This window comes from Ptiloglossa arizonensis, chromosome 13, assembly GCF_051014685.1.
Source record: "Ptiloglossa arizonensis isolate GNS036 chromosome 13, iyPtiAriz1_principal, whole genome shotgun sequence".
NCBI classification, from domain to species: domain Eukaryota; kingdom Metazoa; phylum Arthropoda; class Insecta; order Hymenoptera; family Colletidae; genus Ptiloglossa; species Ptiloglossa arizonensis.
Window position 1 is genome coordinate 10,488,627 of NC_135060.1, and position 21,906 is coordinate 10,510,532.

Consider the following 21,906-nt stretch of genomic DNA (forward strand, 5'->3'; position numbering starts at 1 on the left):
TTCTTAACGTGAAATTTGAATTTCGTTCTTTTTATTCGTTGAACATACCGTTCACGGTAAATCCGAAGAACAGCGAGAGAGTCACGTCCGTATCATAATCCTGGCTCGTGTCGGGGTCCTTAATTTCGGCTATCAAAATAAATCAAGGTGGAAACTTCTCGCGGAAAGCGGACTCGGATATGTTCTCAAGTGCCGGTATCTCACGCGGGCATGATTTATACGCTCAAACATAGTTTACTCGTGTCTCTCGATCGTTTTTGTTCATTCTCTGCGAACGATCGATTCGATCGTTCCGTTTGATTCCGTCGCGGTGTCATCGGAATCCTTTCGTTTTAATCGGCGAATCCGATTCCATAAGAAAGTTCCACGCCGTGGGTGAAAATCGTTGGACGACAACTCCGAATCGATTCTCTCTATGGTAGTTAGGAAAATAGGTTCGTTCCCTTTCCGGATGAACGGAGACGTCCTCGACGCCTTATTCCACGGGAACTCGAGGGGATCCAATTAACGAGGCGAAGATCCGGGGCTAATCGCGAGAATCGGCTTACCAGCGTCGAGCGTAAACAGGGTTGTAAATTTTTTCAGTGCAGGCAGCGTTTAATTGAATCTCGAAAACGGAACGCTTCTGAATGTGTCGCGTGAAATACTTCATCCCCGGTTTCGAGTGCGGCCCCGAGCTTTTTGAAGACTTCCGGTGATCGAATTTCCGGGAGGCGTCGAATAACGGAGCGATCGAATTAAAATAAATTAATGATTATTTTCACGAAGCTCCGGCTCGTTTAACTCGAGACGGAATTAGTTAGAGTGGCTTGGGAACTACGGCATGTTGGATAAATTAGGTGTATCCAACTTTCAAATACTATGGACAGTTTAGAGACGCGCCACGGTGAGAATATTTGATACTTGTCCCCTCAATTATTTACAATTTTCGTTGGAAAACTGTTATACGCTTTTATCGTTCAACTGAAAGTGCATTTTTGATATTCCTGGAAACGCAAAGTGAATTTCTTTACGAGGAGTTTCAAGCACTGGCCTCGGAATAATTGAAGCGTCGTTTAAATAAACGATCTCGTAGCTCGTTGATTCTCTAGTGTTTTACCGTTTCAACATTTTATTTACGTTTTTCGGTACAGATATGTTTGTTTTACATGCCGCTTTTAATCCTTATACGTTATTCCGGAATTGTTAAAAAAATGTAATTCTACGAAAGGGTTTGAATCAATGCAATTAGAAAGATAATAGCAATTTTCTAGGCTGTATAGAGGAGAAACATTTTGAGAACATTATTATGGTAATCACTTTTCTTCTCGAGTTATCCTGGAAAATCTTTCTTTGCATTATACCGCTGAATGCATTCTAATGATGTCCACGTGACTTGAAAACTAATGCGCTGGAAAAGTAATTTCAGAAGTGAGTGGTAACGAATGACAAAGTTAAACCCCCCAAGAGTAGAAATAACGGAAAGTCGTGTTACAGAAATATCGTTAATAATAATGTTTGATGGTGAATCAAGTATCTCCAACATCGAATAATGCAACTTTCCAATAGTGCAACGCGGGAAATAAATACGACAAGTGTGTAACGAAGAATTGTACAGTTAAATTGAAATAATACAGCGAATACTTGTCGATTCCGTTCTGAGTACCATCCGGAGAGTATCGAGAAAGTACTCAAGGAAGAGTAAGATTGATTCTTGCTACGTGTCGATGAAATTCTGGCAATCGAAATTAATTCCGGACGATAATCGGTTTATGGCTCATTGAGTCGATCGTTAGCTCACGTACCTCGATCGTGTAGACAATAAAGGGACACGATACGATAATAGTGTTTTCTCCTTATGGCGATCTGATTGCAATTTCATGTCTGTGCGTTTCACTAGGGGTTATTTCGTCGATGATTAAATAATAATAGTGTTGGTGCGTGTGGTTGGTGATTGGTTGAATTTATATATATTATACTAGTATATAGTGTTATTATTGTAGTTGTAGTATTATTAGTATTAAACGTGGTATTGATAATAGGTTTCTCTTTTCAGTGAAGATAGATCGACTATGTATGAAATTAAGCTAATCGTCTTAGTGCCCTTGGCACGTGTCTTTATCATCTTCGTCGCCTATGTCTTTACAAGTCTCTCATCTTACTACGTCTTACCAACTCTCCACTCTTACCATGTCTTTCCAACTCTCCACTCTTACTACGTCTTTCCAACCAACTCTCCACTCTTACTACGTCTTTCCAACCAACTCTCCACTCTTACTACGTCTTTCCAACTCTCCACTCTTACTACGTCTTTCCAACCAACTCTCCACTCTTACTACGTCTTTCCAACCAACTCTCCACTCTTACTACGTCTTTCCAACCAACTCTCCACTCTTACTACGTCTTTCCAACCAACTCTCCACTCTTACTACGTCTTTACCAGTCCTTTCTCGTACTCTTACTCATATTGCCACTACGTCTTTACCAATCTCCTCTCGTATCCAAACTGTCCTTACGTCTTTACCAGTCTCTTCTCGTACCCATACTGTCCTTACGTCTTTACCAGTCTCTTCTCTTACCCAAACTGTTCCCAAACACGCTCCTTTCGCACCCTATATCTTCACACGCATTCATTCTCTTTCATTCTAATCCTCAATGTCTCTCATTTCAGGACCACACGCATTTCCTTTCGTTCTCGTGCATTCCCACGCTCAGTCGTCTTGCACGACCCTCTGTAAAGGGTCTCTCGTACTCTTTAAGAAACCTGACGACAGATCCACGCACGCAATGTAAATATTATATCCCCTAGGCCTGCACTCGAAACAGGCCCAAGTAGGCACGGAAAATTCCGATACCACAATAGTGACATCTAATTTCGATGAAAGTAATAATTTGATAACTTCATCATTGAATTAAACGTGCAATTGAAATTAATTACCATTACTTCAACTTTCGTTCGTCCGCTTAATTAGAATAATGTCCGAGTAGTTTTCTACCGTCGTTATTCCCTTTTATTTTCACTTTCGTTAAATTCGGCACACGCTAATTCACTCGTTGTGATTTCCCATAAAATCTGATGACACTTCGGTCCTTGATTTGTAAGAGACTTCCAAACAAGATTTCGCGCGAATTTGGTCCCAATGTTTGACGTTAATTTCAATCGTGTCGCCCTACATAGTATAATTATACGAGAACACCGAATTAAGACCACTTAAGCCGGAAAAGGAAGATTACGGATTAGCGAAAAATCAAGAACCGTACATTAATCCGACCTAAGTCTGGGCTTCGCGATGTTTTTCCATCTCTTTCTCAGTGCCGTTCATCATTTCTGTCTCTTCTTTTTCCCCTGCCCCCCTTTTCTCCTCCGCCCCCCCCCCTATCATTTCCTTAATTGCTGATCCGTGCACGTTTCTCTCGACCGGAGATCCGCTTTTCTTTGGAAAAACCCTTGATAGCCCTTCTTAGGATTTCGTGACTTTGATTTTCAATTGACCAACGACAAAAGTAACTAAAAGATTATGCACACTTCCCTATAGGTAATTAGTTTTCATAATTAAGTATACGTCACGGTATATCGATGAATCAAACGGTAAGATTCCCGTAAAAATTTTACCCAACGACGGAAAATAATTTTCAACATCGTTCTTGTTGTTTCGACAATTCTCATTGACTCGTAATTTTAAATTTTGTGAGGTTTCTTTTTCCACGCTAAGATAATAATTATTCTCTCGTCTCGTTCTGCGCGCGTTCTCGATTGAATTTCAACGCTACATACTTTTTCACGAGTTTTGAGTTTTCAGCTGCAGTTTCATTCGCGACCAATAGGGAGCTTTTGTCGCGCAGAGAAATTCGAAACCCATTTCGATGCACTATTCGATCCACTATTTCGAGCACGTAACAGCGGCGGCTAGAAATGGCTAGTACCTACCCAGAAACGTTATTTCGAGAATTAAACCCACTTACGCAGGTTGGCAGTTTTCAAAACTTTTAAAGCGGTCGCTTCAATTCGACGCTTTTACTTCTGGAACTTTTAAATAGGTCGTGTCGCGAATACCATATCGTTCCTAAGCAAGTTTTTCTTCCCTTCTTTCTCGCAGCGATTCATTATTCACGAAATAGAGCTGTATTTGAGATTAGAATTGCCCCGTGCCTTTTCGAATCAGCGAGAGGAATTAGAGTAATTGTAAAGTCAATTCTGAAACAAGAATTACGTAACAGCGACGAATTTATTACATTGGTGAATTACACCAATTACGTCTATTTTCTCCTTTTTAAACGACGGATCAAACAAGAAACACAATTATCTTTGAAAAAATTGTATACAATTAAATAACGTTTTCCAAGTTAAGTTCATTCGTTCATAGATTCTTATTTAAAAGAATCTTAAAGCTACGACTGAAATGGTACGGAATAATAAACAACGTAAAAAGATTGTATTCGTAATAAAATAATTTTTTAGAAAAGTTGCTCGAATTCTTCCGATCCACGATAAGAACTTTTAAATTATTTAAATTTCTCTCTCCTTTTAACTCCCTTGTTTTAGGTTTCTTCCTCTCTTGATTTAATAGTTGCGCAACTGTTTCGCAACAAAAATTCCCATATAGTTCGGGTAACGGAAAGGGGGTTCCCCTCCTCCGTTTCGTTTTCTTCGGAAGTCAGAGACGTGGGTATTGTTTCACATTCTTATCGAGAAATGTATCGTAGAACACAATGTTCCGTGAAACTTCTATCTCAACGCGTGGCAATATTTCGTACAGTCCCGAGCATAAACTTCGCGCGGTTGGATAAAATCATTCTGGTCGTCGATAAAAGTACGTCCTCGCAGTGCATAATTTAAAGCACAATATAAATTATATTCTCAGGATGTCTGTACGTATCCACACCGAAATAAGTAATCTTTGGTCGACGATGAAATTATGTACGAAAGATCGAATCTTCGGTGCGCTGCGTAACATTATTTAATAAAGCCAAACCACGAACGAATCGTTCTGCTTGAAATATTTGTATGTTGGAATTCGAAACTGCCTCTTTGGTTGCATGTAATTAATATCATCGTTTGACGTACCCTTTCGCCCGTGAAACAAATTCGTTCGGGTGTTAAGCCCTAGACCGCAACCTGTGTAAAATTAGAGTCGAAGTTTCGTTTCGTAGAACGGTGAAGTTATGGAATTGAAGTTTTCGACAAGCTACGGGAAACATTGTCGCAAATTCACGCGGAATGAACCAATTACTCGCGAAATAATTAAATGGTACGTTAAACTCGCGTATCGCGTACAATACTACGGTACTATAGTATAATATTATACTTTGAAGGATATAACTGTAATCAAAAGGAGTCTACTTAAAACTGCTATACTCTTACTTTCTTAGAAACGAGTAATAGATACTTATTTGTCATCGAGTACAAGACTCGTGACTCTCGATATGTATTTTGTATATTTTTAAACGTAAATAATTCTATTTGTTCAAATTTTTCGGAGCATTTTGTATCGTACGAAGTAATTTCCTACTTCTGACTTTCCACACTTATTGTTAGTTATTTGTTCGAGGGGAACGACGAATTCGGGACAATTTGGATTGTAATTTTGATATATTTTATTCATGACCAATCATCGTGTGACTTTCTATTGTTTGTACAAGTTTTCCAACTATGCGTATAACGTACAATTTGTACAAGATTTTGTGATTCTATGCCCAATACATAAAGAGTTATCCAAGACAGAAAATGGATGCACTACTTAGGCCAATGGCCATTAGAAAGTTTGGCACACCGCTAGAAATCTTATGGGTATGTGTCACCAAGGCTGGTCACGGTTACCACAAACGTTCTCACGAATTTCAACGGGACTTATTCGCATCTACATTGTTACAAAATACATATAACGCAACAGATAGATCTTGACAAATTTATTTTTCATAAAATCACGGAGATGAAACAAATTCGTTTAATCACTTTTCCGTTACTTATACATCGTCACAGAGCAGTTAAGGAAAAATCCTATTCAATCGACGAGGAAGTAGCACTTCGATTAGTTTGTACACATAGTATCATGCAACCACGTGTATTGGACTGCAGTCAGTTGCACAAATGTACACTATATCCCTTCGTGACAGTATACCCAAATACCACAATACCGATTATAAAATATTTGACAAGGCTGATAAATAATTATAAATAATAATGTAATTATAAATAATATAATTATAAATAAGAAAAAGAGATGTCTGAAACGATAGATACCCGATATCTCTCTGAAAAAATTGTACTCTTGTTGTTCCAGGGGAGAATCCAGCAGCGATGCAACACGGTGGCAGCGCCGAGCTGAGATCAATCTTCGTCCTCACCGTCCTCGCGACGCTCTCCTCGTTGCTTTCGAGGTGACCGTGATGACTCGATTGTTCCGTGGGCCTGCAGTTCGAATGGTGCTAACTTTCTTCATCCTCGCGGCGAACCGATCGCGAACGGATCACGAGCGTGCCGAGACGATCGGGCCCGTTTGCTCGCGCGACGAATTATTTCAACGATCGAACGCGCTCTCGTACGCGAAAATGACGTTTTCACCGTAAAACAGGGAACTTAGCAGGAAGCAGGGGAGGTTTCCACGACGGAAACGGGAAAACGGGACGAAATCAACGACACGTGTTTCCCACCACGAACGGAAACGAACGCGACAGGAAGCAGAGGGTCGTCCGAATTCTCTAGTCCCTCGCGGCAAATCGTCGACGGACTTGTCTCTCTCTTTACCCGTCAGCGTCGCGTTCCTTTCTCTCATCGTCGAAACAGAGCGTGAAACTCCTCCGTGAAGAACAACGAAGTTTCTCTTCTATCGAGACCGACCACTACCGTGGTTCGAGCCCGTAGACGCGCGTTTCGAAGCTCGCGGTGAATTTTCGCACCGTGCGCCGCCATACTTACTAGACGCGGCGCGAAGAGTTTGAGCGAAACGTCGAACAGGAGGAGGGCAAACGGCTGTTCGCCCCCGTTGTTGTTTATTCGAGCGAATTGTTCGCTAACGCGCGTCAGTCGGGCGCCGAAACGAAAAGAAAATAAAAGTTCGCTTTTGTGGCTGTCGAACGCGCAACGTACCCCTCTGTGGAAGGGTGGCCGGGCGCGGGCTGGATTCAGCGAGAATCGTCGAGACCGAACTTCCGTTCGAGCAGATTAACATATCAGTCGATTTCTGAGAACAGAAATCGCGGATTTTCCTGTTCGTTCTTACCCGGAGACGAGAAGCACTTTCCAAGCTCGAGCACTCCCGCGGGATGAGGAGTGTACTCGAGAAATAGAAAGCTTTCGTCGCGGTAGTTGCTGCGCTTGTTGACGTAATTGAAGCGCGTTCGGGACGTTTTCCTTTGAAACGCCTCACGGATCCCGAGCGACGGAACACTCGACAAGTATTGTTTACACGAATTGAGCAGGCTTCGAACGGAAATCGCGCCCGAAACGGAACTCACGAAAGTTTGTCGGAACTGTCCGTGCGAGGAACTTACGCGCGCGACTCGGTTCTTGTCGCAAGTGCTTTCGATAACGTACCGATCGTTTTAATTCACGTTCGACCGAACCGAACGAGAACGTTGGAACGCCCAAACCGGAAAGACGCAACCCAAGAAGACGAACTCGAGTAACAAATTTGGAATTTAAATACGAATTTAAGCAACGATCATCGCCACGGTTTTATCGCAACGGAACGGGAATGTTCATACTCCGAAAGTTACACGAGAAAGGGAAATCGGAACCGGACTTGAACTTCGCGAAGTAACTTCGAAACGCGTTCGATCGCGACTCTAACTGGATAGAAAGCTTCGTTCGATGAGACATTTTTCAGGGTATTTACTGGAGATCGTCGATAGATGGAATAACCAATTGAGAGGTTTATTGGTTTCTTTTTTTTCGACGTTTCTGGAAACGATCTGTATGGTCGAGGTTTGTATCTTTTGTACGGGAACAAATTCATAGTTTCGTTATTGGTTAAAAAGAGGGTCAATGCACGGCATTCGAGTCTTTTGATACATCAAGGGCGAGTGATTGTAAATGAACACCTTGCATAATGTTCAATCGAGAAGGAGGTGATTCTACGTGTGAAAAGAAATTGGAAACGTATGATAAAATAATTTTTCAAAACGTATTTTAAAAATGTATCAGACTTTTGCGATTATAATTGACTGGTAACGTATAGATCATTTTGGATTGACTTTGAAGTACGGATAGGTTTAAATTAAGAAATAGAATGTAGTCGACCGTACCAATCGAGAATTTTCAAGCTGTCTAGAACCGAAAAGAGAGATTTTTATTATCTTTTTGTCACTAATCGCAAGACCAAGGAAATGCTCCGGTTGAGAAATTCTATCTCCTTTTGTTCTGCATGGTCTATAGTAAAGAAATAAGCTCGATAAGCATTTCTTAACGCAGTGTTTGCAAGAACAATTCTGTTTTTTTTGAACGGATCTAGATTGTGGAAAAACATCGGTAGAAAACTAATTGGTCCTCCCTGAAAGGCAATTGCTGTTCCAACGAGCAGGAACAAGATATAAAGATGTAAATTACATTTCGGTCGTTCCACCTGTCCCTCTTCGGGAAATTTAATTTATAAATGTTTGGTCAAATGTAAAGATTGTATTTATTTTACAATAAATATGGAAAATGATAGAAATATGAATACATATTGCATACGTGGAAACGACCAATTTGTATGAAGAAATCAATGCATTGAAAAACGCGAGCGATACAACAACATTTTTCGTTACATGTGTAGAAAACATCGATTCGGTATTACGCGATACGAATTAAAATAATTGGAGCTTGTAAAAAAAGGGTTTAAAATTTTAAGTGGCTTATAGTACTCACCGAGAGGAATGAAAAATGTTTAATCGACGTGGACCTTCAATTATAGAATCGAATAAAACTCCTTCAATCATTTCCTGATTACGTACTACTTTTTTACTATTTCATACTCATTGCGGAAAATTTATTTGAAATTTGGTAATGCTGACAAGGATTAGGAAATCCTATCGTAAACGTACTTACGAAATCAATCCAAATATTTTCTATGCGGTTCTCAAGGACTAAATCGTTATCAATTCTCAAGACACTTTTCCAAAGCTAACGATACAACATCGATTAAAAAAAATATTAAATATCTCGAAGAATACATTATTTTATAACACTTTCTTAAAAAACACAAGAACTCTCCACAAGACCTGATACATTACACCGATGTTTCGCAAAGTAAGAGGTTCGATTCCTAGGAGTGTTACGTTTCTTCGGAAAATTTCCCTAGGAGTATATTTTTCTCGTATCGCTTCAAACCTACCTCCGTCTCGGGGGTAGAAATTTTCTTTTCTTTTACAAGGGACACCGTTCAAAAAGTTCATGTCAGAACAAAGAACAACGTTCTACGATACCGATCATTAATTATGAATAACATCGAGTAAACTTCAAAGTCTCTGGATACACGTTGTTGCAAACTCGAACCATCGAACAGTAGTCGTGCATATAAGCAACCACAAGGGGGCCTTAAAATCCAAGGGGGAGAGTAAAAGAAAACTTTTAACGTAAAAAGGTGTAGATAATTTTAAACATGCCTTCAGGAGATTTCACCGGAAGTATATTTTATTTACATCGTCGTAAACCCCCTATTTCGAACGCAGAAATTTTCCTTCAGAAGAGAGTGCCCGGTTCAGAACATTCGGAAGTCGTTGCATTGACCCTCGAAATACCAACGGTTTAGGCAACCTCGAGAGTCCACGCCTGGGTCAAAACAGACCATGTTTGCACAAATACATCGAACGAAAATTCCATTCTTTTATCGTACCTCTTTTAATTTCCAAGAACAGTTGCCACTTGCCCCGAATTGGGTTCGAAGAGACCCACATGTGGTAAGACAAGGGTGAAAGTTAGAAAAGCGAACACCTTTGCGCGGCACTGATCGTAAACCGTGAACAACGTCGAGCGAAACTTTGTGGCAAAGTTCAAAGTTGCCGCGTGCGTGTCGCTGGAAACTTGAAATGACGAAGAGCGAGCGTGCACGGAAGGGAGGTCACGAAATTATTACACGATATAAAGTACTCGTTGCTACACTGCCCGGAGCGCTTAACCAGACAGACAATGACCGGCCATAAAATATCGAATCACTTCCTGGCCCCCTGTGTTTATTGCGCGCCGGTATGCAAATTTGCTTTCACTTCGCGCCGCCGCGCCGCTACAAATTTGACACTTTGATTACCAGACCGTTGGGGAGGACAATCATTTTTGCATCGGACATCGGACTCGCCCTAGCCACTCCTACCCCTCTTGTCCCTCCTGTCCCTCCTCCTACCATCCGACTTGCCAAATGCGCCCGCATAAACGCCGGATACACGCAATCGGTCTGTCCAATTCGCGTCCACCTACCCTATGACGTACAATCGTTTGTGTTAATCGGTTTTTCTGCCACGAGTGGATTTTATTTTTTTTTTTTCCCCACTCCTCCTACCCCCTTTCTCCCTCTCTCTCTCTCTCTTCTCTGTTTTCTCGCTCGACGGAAGAGAATAACGCGAATCGCGTCGATATCCCCTGCCTATCGACCTAATCGGGATAGGTTGATGAATTTCCACAGCGATCGCGAATCTGGAGGGACCTTTCGATCCATCCAGGAACGGATTTCGCGAACAACGATTGCTTTCCATTAATCGGCGACTAGCGACCGGTTTATTTACCATGCTCGGATTCTATTTGTAACTCTTCTTTTATTGGGCTTTTAATATCCCGTCAGCTGGCCATAATGGTCGAAATTCTAGACGCATCTGTATTTATTGCTATTTGAATTCGCATTAATTAACGAGCGGATCTGTTTCCCGCGAAAGAGTCAACGTGTACGTTGGAAAATTTTTGTTCGATGGTATTCGTCAGTGATTAGGTCTAATCGATAAATTCGGTGGGATGTAGAAAATTTGGAGAAGTTAAATAGTGCGATGTAACTGTAATTGTAAATGTGGTTCAATAATTATGCAAATTTACCAAACTACCGTGGGGTGGATTATTTCTTTTTCGAATTATGGTAGGGTGCAATTTTCTTCGAACAAGTTGTACGTCGATGTCGTAATTTTTAATTCGTGCTGTCAATTAGTTTTTAGTTAGGTTGGAAAATTTAGAAAGATCGGCAATTAATAAAGGTGAAAAATTCTTGAAGGTACTCGACGTCGCTATTCTGTTCATTCTTTCATTTTTTGTACCGAAACAAATTTATCGTTTAATTACTACTTAATCTCCCAGATAATTCTCTAAAAAGAAGATACTTTTGCTGCTGTCCATTTTAATTTCATACACTAGTCATTTTATTTATTCAATTATACTGCTCGTGAAACGGATCAATCGCACGGAGCAAATAACACAAAAACATTTTTGTTTTCTTTATCATACCTTTGTTTGCGAAAATTTTCACGCGCGGAAAATTGATCCGATCGAACAATGAAATCGAAATAACAATGAGGCACTACTACTGAAGAATTACAGTTTGTGTTTTTGGATTACGTATCGCCCTTCTTTGTTTATCGAATTCTTGTTAAAGCTTCCATCAACTAACTGAGTTCAAATACCGCTGAAAAATAGACAAAGACCACTGTTACTACAACACAATACTTCACGCATAAAAAAGTGTATTCGATACGAAGATGAGGCAATGACTCAATTAGAAATTGTTTGGGAAAGTAAGTGGAAAAAACACAGCATCAATGCAAATTAAAAAGAAAACTGAACTCATATAACAAAAAGTTACTGAACAGTTTAAACAGAAGGCAACAAACTGTAATTAAAGATAGGTTTTAGTACCAATATTATGGTATTATTTTATATTATAAATATATTGAGTGGATAAATAAATTGCCAATTGTTTGGCAAGGAATAAATGCGTTATCAAACACATTTAATTAACCTGTTTAACACTTTCTTAGAAAAAATTGGATACTGGATTATGTTTAACAGTGATTACTGTTTTCGAAAAATGTTTATTTACGTTTCGATCACTATTGCCGGTCTCTTTAGAACAGGATATACCAGAGAGCTTACCAAGAATATAAACGGTATACTAAACATTGACTCCATATTTTTAACCAATCGTTAAATTTATCGATTAAACCTAAAAGAAAAATACACAGACACGTTAAGAATTTTAAACGTTATGAAAATTTGAAAATGAACGTAAAATCAAATCGTGAAAACTCGTCGTGTCGATAACTACTATCATCACTAGTTCACGTTTAACTCTTCGAGGAAACAGAGTTAGTTCTATGTTATAAATCGTGCTCATATTTGCAATCAGTGCAGCACGTGTATCGAACGCCTATAAACGTTCTACAATTGTACTTCATAAATGTGACCGATTGATTTCTATACACAGCACGTTCTGTACATTCAAACCATCGAGAAGATTAAGCAATAGATTACGAATTAAACTGTGTCAAAAAAAGAGCAATCGCGATATATTCGTTACGAGTACTCGTTACTTATTAACACTCTGTGTATCGAACAGTCAGAATCCCAATAAAACAAGAACTTGATAGCTGAGAAATCACACTTCTATTTCGTCTAGTATTCTCTCCCCGTTCTTTTCTTTACGAAATTCTATCGAGCAAAAGTTGTCCGAATGAATTGATGTTATTCCTCAAGTATCAGTCGCCAGTTTGTTACACGCGATACAATTGTACGACGATGAGGCGGACGGAATTGAATTTTCCGCGTGATGCACGTAAGAATCGATCGTGGAATGGAAATCAACGATAGATTCGATTCAGAACGGTTAAACGGGTCGTGACAATGACGTAGGTGTAGCTCGGTGTAAATCAGCGGGTCCTGGCCGCCGGGTAGCCACCCGCCGCTTGTATAATACGATAATTTAGCAGGAGCATTATTGCACGGGCAGGTGCAAAATATTTCAGCGAGGCACGCGCGTGCACGCGAACCGCTGCACAAAAACCACATCCGTGTAACCGATGCCAGTGATAAATTTAATTATCACCTGGACCGTGTCCGGGACACTTTTCAGCCCGGAACTCGAATCCCGAGGCATTCAGGAAATCAAATTCCCGCGCTTTTCAAGGGGAAATTTTCCTCCGTTCTTTTGTTCTCTTTGTCTCGTTCATTCCTATTCTCTGTTTCGCCACCGTTTCCTTTTGTTCCCTTTTTCGATTTGTGTCCCCTTTTGTATTCTTTTCGACCCCATCGATTCTGTAGTTTTATTAGTTTCGCCTTAAGTGGCAAGCCTTGCGAGCTCGACGACATATTTGAATAAATGTCCCCCACCTTCACCCCCACCACCCCCTTTTGTTTGTTCTCGTTCGCGAATAAAAGTATTGTAACTCGGTTTTACGTGAAACACACTATACAAACGAGAATCCCCCGATTCGTCGAGAACTTTCGTATTTAATTGTCGAATTGGCCGCTGAAACTTTGCAGGTTTTGTTGCGGAAATTAATTCGATTAACCGATCTGTAAGAAACGTATTAGAATCGTGAAAATGTATCGTTGCTGTTTTATGGCACAAGTGCTTCACGATTGATTATTATATTTTCATTTTCGATATTTCGTACTTGTCTCTAACTTCGTGGAACAGTATTGCACTCTTAGTTATATTAATTTCTTCAATTCCGAAAATCTTGTTCGGGTATATTCTCTGTAGTCGAACGAAGCATATTAAATTCCTTCTGTGAAATATCGTACCACGAATCTAGTATAGATTCGTCGAGGTCTTCGCGTTTGTTTCTGCAATTACAGCACAATCCATTCCAAACTTTCATTAACAAGAAAATCATAATTCTTCGCCTACCTACTCAAACTTCTTTCTTTTCCTTGTTTCTTCGGCGTTCCTTCTCCCTCGTCGTTTCGCATCTTTTCCTTTGATGTTTTGTTTACCACTCCAGGCTGCCCATCTTTACTTCAGCTCTTCTTCTTCTCCCTGCGGCGTTCCCGGCATCCGCCGGAATTGCCATCCATTTCCATTTCCCGAAGAGCGAATCGCTGTCGCTGGCTGAAATTTGCAAAAAGCTGCATTTACGAATTAATGGTAAACACTCGATGGTCTGGTATCCACGATGAGAAACGCTCACGAGAACCTCTCTCGAGAAATTATATAGTCTCGAGACGGAAATGACAATGACATTTCTCGACCACGATAAATTAATTCGTTCGGTCGATTTCCGTGCCATTATCCGCTCGCATGCATTAATTGGCGTGCATTATCGCAAAGAAATTCGCAAATCGACGGAATTCTTTTCGCGAAATAGACTATTTCTTTCAAAGAAACCGTTCTATTTATCAATCGTAGATTCCTGGATTAATAAATTGTTCATTTCTGAATTTTCGTAATCATTTTTATGCTAATTTAATTTAACTTAAAAATGTGAAAGAAAATACATCGAATATTGAAAATTTCTGAATAAATTAAATTAAACATCCGAGTCGATATTATACCTGGTTTTAATTTCAATATTCATACATTCATACACTGTTTATAGGGAAATATTCAACCCGGTAGATTATTTTACATTTTTAATCTACCATACTTTCACTTTCAAGTTTCTAGCTAGCGAGATATTTTATTTTAACCTCTACGTTAATGAGTTGTTTACTTTTGAATGTTACAATCAATACATTGCATAAATGATATTTCGGAATTAGCTAACAATTCATTTTACGTTTCCATGTACATTGTGTGTTTTAATTTTCTAAGTTGACGGAATATTTACTTCGAGCTCGTAACTTGCTTGTTTTGAACTTGGAACGTTTGCGTTTAGTTTCTAAGCCGATGCATTAGGCGCTTCAGATTTCTAAGTGACTAAGTTATCTGTTAAAACGTTCCAAACTGACGGAATATGTATTTAGAATTTGCATACCAGTTTCATTTCAGATTGCTAAACGGAATGGAGCCTCTGTTTATTCTTTCCATTAAATTCGGAACTATGTTTTCGGACGTCGTTGTTGACGTAAAACGGTTCGTTAATTACAAACGCGGCGCCTATGCGCGGTTCATTAATGCACAGTGCCACTATAATCAGGTCACGGCTGGCTTAAAGCCTCTTCAAGAGTCCGCGTTCGTTCTTGGTGGATATAAAGCGTTAATTGTGCCCTCGGTGAGTTTTGCAGTTTGCAGATTTAAGCAAAGTCGAAGAGAATGATTTCGAATGGAAAATGAAATTTATTTTGAAAATTATACGGGGTATTCTGGAGTACGGGGTATAACCGGAATAAATTAAAAACGCGGAATAAAGTTTCCTTCTTCGAGGTTTCGTTCTTCGAATAATTGAGTTTGAAAATTCCCGGGGCACATGCGCACTCAGTCGAGAAAATTGTATGCTTGACTACGCGTGTATTTATCTTTGCCATATATAGAAGTTGTGAAGCTTTTAATTGGAATATTTTAATAAATTGTAACTGAATACTTTTTTTCCTACAATCTCGGTAAACAGAGGCGCGAACTTATGTTGAAGTAAATCGAACTTTAACTATCGATCTTGAGCAATTATTTTTAATTGAGGAATAGTTGCATTATTTCTGTTTCGAGAATAACTTTCCGATTATAAATTCTAGTAGAACTTCTATAATTACAGCGAAATATCTACGAGTATTAATTCATTCAATATCGGGGTTACTAATTCAATCTGAAGGAGTTACACATGCACAATATATCTTCAATTTTACTCATTGCAAAGTGAACGCAATACAACGAGGATTTTATCGAGGTTACATTCATCGAGTTTCTACTGTACTATTTAATAACTTCATATACCGTAGAAGCGTAATAGCTGGCTATAAGGGAATCCATTAAATCTAGTTTCAGTTATATAAATCCTGTTCACGTTCAAAATCAATTAGTTCGACAAGGCTGATTTGTGTGAAAAATTTTTATTCTTTATTTCCAACGTACTTTTAGACGAGAAATCATCTCCTCTTCGATTCTACCACAAACAATGGAATATCCTGTATTCACGTCCAATTCTATATCATATTTTATTACTCCATGAAATAAATTCTACTATCATGGAAGCAGTTTCGGTAAAAAACTGTACAGTTCGAAACCACACAGCGTGTTATACCTCAAAAAACAAAATTGAGCATGCATTTGTTTTTCAGTGTTTGCTCTAACACGTATGTCGTCGACTATTCATGTCTGTTTTACCGAATGTGTGCAAACTTATAATCACGTAAGTGGTTGAAACTTCAATTGATAAAATAAACGGGGATTAAGGACTTTTAATTACATCTCAATTTGTCTGCCCGACAGAGTTACCGTGAACTCATAAATCAAATACCTGTTTTTCGGCGGTAAATAATTACACCGAAATAAAATATTAATGGCTGGAATTGAGAAAAGTGTACTAGAAGCGACGAAAACGTATTCCCGCTTCGGATAAATGAAAATTTTGTAGAAAAATTAAGCGTTCACGCTGCTATATAGACGCGCGTATCTTTCCTTTTGTTCTTTAGAACTTTTAAAATTATTAAATTTTATTTGAATTAAGTAAGAAAAAAATTCATTCGTCGTATTTCTTTTTTCTTGAAAAGTAATCGATGAACATATTTCATTCGATTGTGGATATAAAAGAGAGTTCTATTAGCTTCTTTAGTATATCGCTTTTACATTAAAGAATACTTCCCTTTTCGACGTTTTTAGTTATTATATTTATACTCTTATGAAAGATTTGAATAAAGAAGTTCAAACGTATAATTTTTTGTTTAATAAAACATTGTGTCAATAAATGAGTGTACGAACAAGAAGACAGCAGGATATAATTCAATCCGATGCATTGAATAATAATGTTGAATCGATATAACCACATAAGTTTGTCGAATATTATTTTTTGCCTTCTTCGCGGAATTTTTACAATTTCTGTTTTAGAATAAAGTAACCAATTACATTTTTCTTGAAGAAACGACAAGTTTGACAAAGACTTTTGTCAGATGTTTGACCAAAAACTTGACGATATCTGAAATATCACAAAGATGATATCACAATGAAATATTACATCGTTTAAAGAAATGATAATCCAGTTGGATGACGTCTATGATAACATAATTACCATATAGTATACGATAAACACAGTTCGTTTACTATTTAGGCGCCCTAACAGTGGAAAAAATAATTTTATGTCGATTTTCAAGTAAATTTATATACTTTAAAAACGGTATATGATAAAATAGAATATTTATACATTGTGCCCATTATATTTTTCGCTAAAGATGTTGAATTTTCACTAACACTTAAATCGTTCGTAATAAAAGAAAACTTTTACATCAATTCCTAGTACATATCCATTATTGGCGAATAATTTAGGATTTCTAAAGGTGCTGGTAAAAATAAAAGATAAAAATGAACTTCTTTCGTTCAAATTTGACATCGTAAAGAGAAAGAAACTGAAAATTTTTAATTTGCTCACTTTTTCTGTTTGAATCTCTTTGAAGGATCACGATATGTTTTCTTCGGTTACCCGTTAATCTCTAAACATCGATATAGGATAAATCTACTTGAAATTCGACAGAAAATTCGATTCTTTTATCAAATTCCTCGATCACACACGATTGAATACTTGTGTGAAAGAAGGGGAAGAAACCCTCCTCCTTGAGTCGACGTCGCGTCACTTATATTCTCAAACGATTCTCCACTTCCATTCGATCGCACCAGCATCATGGACGACGAGATTTTCACGGCCGCGTTCCGTAATATCCAACGCCTGCGCCACACGTTTGTGTGTAAGAATTTTTTCGCGTGTATGCGTGTGCAGGTTCGTTTGTATGTGTGCGTCCCCGCGTATCCTCGAGTACGAATACACGAGTAATTCGTAACGCATTTGATAAAAAAATAAAATAAAATAAAATAAAATAAAATAAAATAAAGGGAAAAAAGTATTCCAAAGTTAGACAAAGTAAGTCACACGTAACGCGCCATTTCGATTGGAGATCGAAAAGATTGCTTCCGCGTTTGCATTGCAACGAAATAAATGAATACAAAGTTATCGTCTGTGTTCCTTAGGCATTGGTTGAAACTTAAAGTTTGAGGAATTTTAGGAGCAAATGATTCGACCTCGATCGATTGTGAGAATTTAGGATGTAAATAAATCATCGTTGAAAATCACAGTAATTAATAATAACGATAGTTTCTAACACTTCCCAATTTACTTTTCCGCGAATAGAGAACTTTTCGACAAATATTTCTCTTCGATTAATTCTTTGGGTTTGGTTGATTCGATATAATTAAGAAAAAGTAATTCTCGATCGATTCTTCGATTATTTTATCGCTTAGTTCTTTTTTTAAAATTACAATGTCAATGCCTCCAATATACTCGTTTCAATCTTCGATCGAAGTGACGCTGACCGGAGTACATTGTATGTAAAATCGAAGAACATTCGTGTAAAGTCTTCGGCTCGATATACTTGCTCATCGCTAATCATGTCTCATCATCCATAGTAATGTATCCACGATAACGATAAAGTAAATAAAAAGACATGTCTGTAAGCATCTGTAAGTTATTGGTACTATTAATGTCATTAAAGCTGTTAAGGTGCAAACGTGTTGTAGGAGGACACCATTTGAAGGGAGAACAGAAGAGACGGAGAAACATAGGAAATCCATTTAATGTCGGTATTCGCTGTTCACTATTTGTAAGATTCGAGAAGGTAAATACAATAAATTCATAGAACTTAATCGATCGTGTACTTTATTTCAGTATACCCTGTCTGAACAATAAACGATTTTTATATTCTATATCCACATTGAAAGCAATCGATTGTTTGTACTCGTCATCTGAAGTTGTGACCGATAAAATAGTATATCAATACCTGAATATCACTTCAGTGCATCACCGAGTCTGCCATTGAAAAATTAATAATACTCAAATTTCCAATATTTTATTTCTAAACGATAATTAAGATAACAATTTCTTCCTATTTTCTAGTAAATAAGTAATGGTAAATTCCTACCCTTTAATTTTATTCCATGCATGGATTTTATTTAACTTAATCTTACTCTAAGCGACACCTGTTTCCCACGACGAGAAAAGTGAACGAAATGTAACTACAACAACAAATGCAACTTACCCCAAAAATCTCAGTAGGAGATATATTGAACAAATTAATTTGAATTCTAGAAACATATTTTTTAAAATCCATCGACATACAATTCGAAAAACCTTAAGCAATCAAACGGACGCGAGTCAGAAAATAAATAAAAGAAGCTGAATAAAACGACACGCACCGAGAGAAGGAAGAAAATATTGTCAAAAGGAAAATGATTAGAGGTTATAGAAGCAGACACTTTTAACACGATGGAGAAACGAGGAAAACTGTTGTAGCTTTTTGAAAGCAGCCTCTCCAACAACACTCTGTCCCAGAAAACGAAAACAAAACAATAAATCAAACTGATGGTCGTTATAGGAGGCAGGATAGAATTGAACTGTATTTCAACCTTTACCGGCACGGAGAGGATTGCACATGAACGTATCTTATTGTTCACCGCGTGAACAGCCGCGTTACTTCGTTTCCTATACCGTATTTCCTCCTCAGACAACGATGTCGCTATTCCGAGTTCCCGGCTTCCATTTTTTTTATTTCTCCCATATCATTCCTCAACCTCTATTTTTGTTCCTACTTTCCTTTGTATTCGTACCTTTGACTGTATCGTCCTTGCTATTTCTACTTTTCTGCTTTCACCCTTATTTCTACTCGTTTCCACCTTTGTGTCTCCGTTTTTCATGATTTACCTTTAACGTATCCCTTTCCCAGTCTTTTCTTTTTCAGCTCCATCTGCACACACATTGGCACATCATGGACAATTTGGCGGGGAGTTTTGACACTCTGTAGTACCCTTTCAACTATGTAGTTATGACACGAAGGTTACTGTGTAATATAATAATATTGTACAATACAATTGAATTTATTTAGATCGAATAACACATAATTCGATTTATAATAGAGGACACACGTACCAAAGCTTATTGTAAAACCGAAATTCATACGGAAAGTAATATACACGAACATATTTAAGATAGAATTCCTTTATTTCATAACATTCGTCCTGTATCATAAAACTTGTTCGATTCGAACTAAAATCAAGTATATTTTTTATTCTCTTTATTAAGTCTGTCTCGATCGATGAATTTCTACTAAAATTATGTACCATTTTTTAAACGACTCGTCTAAGACTAGTCTTTACACTATTCGTCAAAAATTAGTTTCTAGATTGTTAGTCTGTTTTCTAAACCTAAGTCTTGAGACCACTCTACTTACCACAGTTGCAATTTGAGACCACTCTAGACCACATTACTTCGCGATATCGGACATTCGTTGTCGCACACACCGCAAACGAAATCTTCGTTACTCTCGCATCCATGGTTTCGGGGCAAGGTTACAAATCGGGTCACCGTTCTAATAAATCGACATAGAACACACCATCGCGGAAGCTTTCTAATTTTCAGAATTTTTCATACGCGCAAGCATGTAACAACCCCAAGACTGCGTGGAAGCTTTCAACTCTTCCAGAGTGCATTCATAATCGACCGCTGGAAACCCAGTTAATTTTACAGAGTCACTGTGCCAGCTAAGGAAATTACGCGATCAAAAGCCAAAGGATGCCTCTTAATTAGACGCGGTGTCTCGAACGTAGAATCCGGGCCGCAAGGCGTGACAACGTGCACGGAAAAACCGCGACGCGAAAACGCGGAGGACTGAAGTACGTTTGAAACTTCGTCAGCCCGGGCCGGTGCAACTGTTTGCTTCGTTCCCTTCTTCATAATTTCTTGAGTGTCTGGAGCCATTCTCGACTCGTTCGCCGTTCTATTTTACGCGAACAGAATATACCCCCTGGGTTTCCACGGAATGGGCCACATTACATCGGGTAAGTTTTCCGAGATGCACGCCAAAGTGTAATTAAAACTTCTTATGTTCTCGCGACGGAATACAGTCTAATGAAATCAATAGTTTTTCAAGAAGTTACGGTCGCAAAACAAATTCCATTAACGCCGTTGATTGCACAATGGGTACTTTTATGTTGCAAGTTGGTTAAGGAAGTTGCCAACGGTTGAAGATTTATTTAATTATTGAGAGACAGATTTTATGAGCATAGATTCGAGTGTGTTCTGTGATAATACATTTATTGTTAATACGACCGGAATGTTTTAAAAGGATGAGAAAATTATAGTGCAATAGAAATAAGGTTTTATGGGTAAGGTGAAAATTTGCGAGGAATAATTTAAGAAATTTTAAGTATAAAATGCGAGTTGATGTTAATTCTTCGATATAAAGTTTCGATAATTTTTCGATATAGTAAATGGTATTGTTACATTTATTTAGTAGTATTATATAAGTATTACAATTGATGCATTCCAAGGAAATATCATTTGCGTAATTAAGAGCACCGAAAAAATGAAATTAAAATTATTCAAAAGTTGGATTCAATTTATTCGGAGAAAGTAATTACAACTACGGTGAATACAAAACGAAGCTTGTTTTCCCACCGCATGCTCGAAAATAATACCTGTTATATTACGAAGTTACCAGAATACAACATTATTTTAATTAAATTTTATGAATATTCCATCGTCTGCATACTATTATAGTTCCAGTAGAGGACACCATACAGAGTATCTTATGTCTGCACAATTTCCACAACTTAATTTCTCGGAAACATATATCTGCCAACGTTTGCAAATTCGTAGAATAGGAAAATACAATATATTTTCAATGTGGATGTTCCAGGTTAATTTACTCTCAAATAATTGCTATTTTCATATTCGGTAATAATACGAGTACATGGAATGTAAACAATTCCCGTTGACTCTTCGTGTTATTTTGAAACTTTATTTTAATACATTTTCCAGTATTGTTTACAGAATTTTCGGTCCCAAATTTTTGTCGTAGACAGAGCTTTCCTTTCTTCTGTCTCTCCCTTTGTGTTCCACGGTTTT

General features: G+C 38.1%; 1 protein-coding gene and 2 long non-coding RNA genes across 3 annotated transcripts in view; 2 read left to right on the plus strand and 1 right to left on the minus strand.

Moving 5' to 3' along the window:
* Window positions 1–6,599, plus strand: part of LOC143153753 (zwei Ig domain protein zig-8) — a 431,922-nt gene extending 425,323 nt beyond the window's left edge. Inside the window, exon 8 of the mRNA XM_076325263.1 lies at window positions 6,261–6,599. Coding sequence (XP_076181378.1) covers window positions 6,261–6,361 — 101 coding nt within the window. The 3' untranslated portion in view covers window positions 6,362–6,599. The remainder of the gene's footprint in view (window positions 1–6,260) is intronic.
* A 6,690-nt stretch (window positions 6,600–13,289) lies between these two features.
* LOC143153754 (uncharacterized) lies at window positions 13,290–14,037 on the minus strand. Its single transcript, XR_012993913.1, has 2 exons — window positions 13,779–14,037; window positions 13,290–13,441 (listed from the first exon to the last, which is right to left on the minus strand). It is a non-coding gene; the product is annotated as an uncharacterized LOC143153754 (long non-coding RNA).
* A 563-nt stretch (window positions 14,038–14,600) lies between these two features.
* On the plus strand, window positions 14,601–18,619 carry LOC143153835 (uncharacterized). The gene is made up of 2 exons (XR_012993932.1): window positions 14,601–15,081; window positions 18,525–18,619. It is a non-coding gene; the product is annotated as an uncharacterized LOC143153835 (long non-coding RNA).
* Window positions 18,620–21,906: the final 3,287 nt, after the last annotated feature.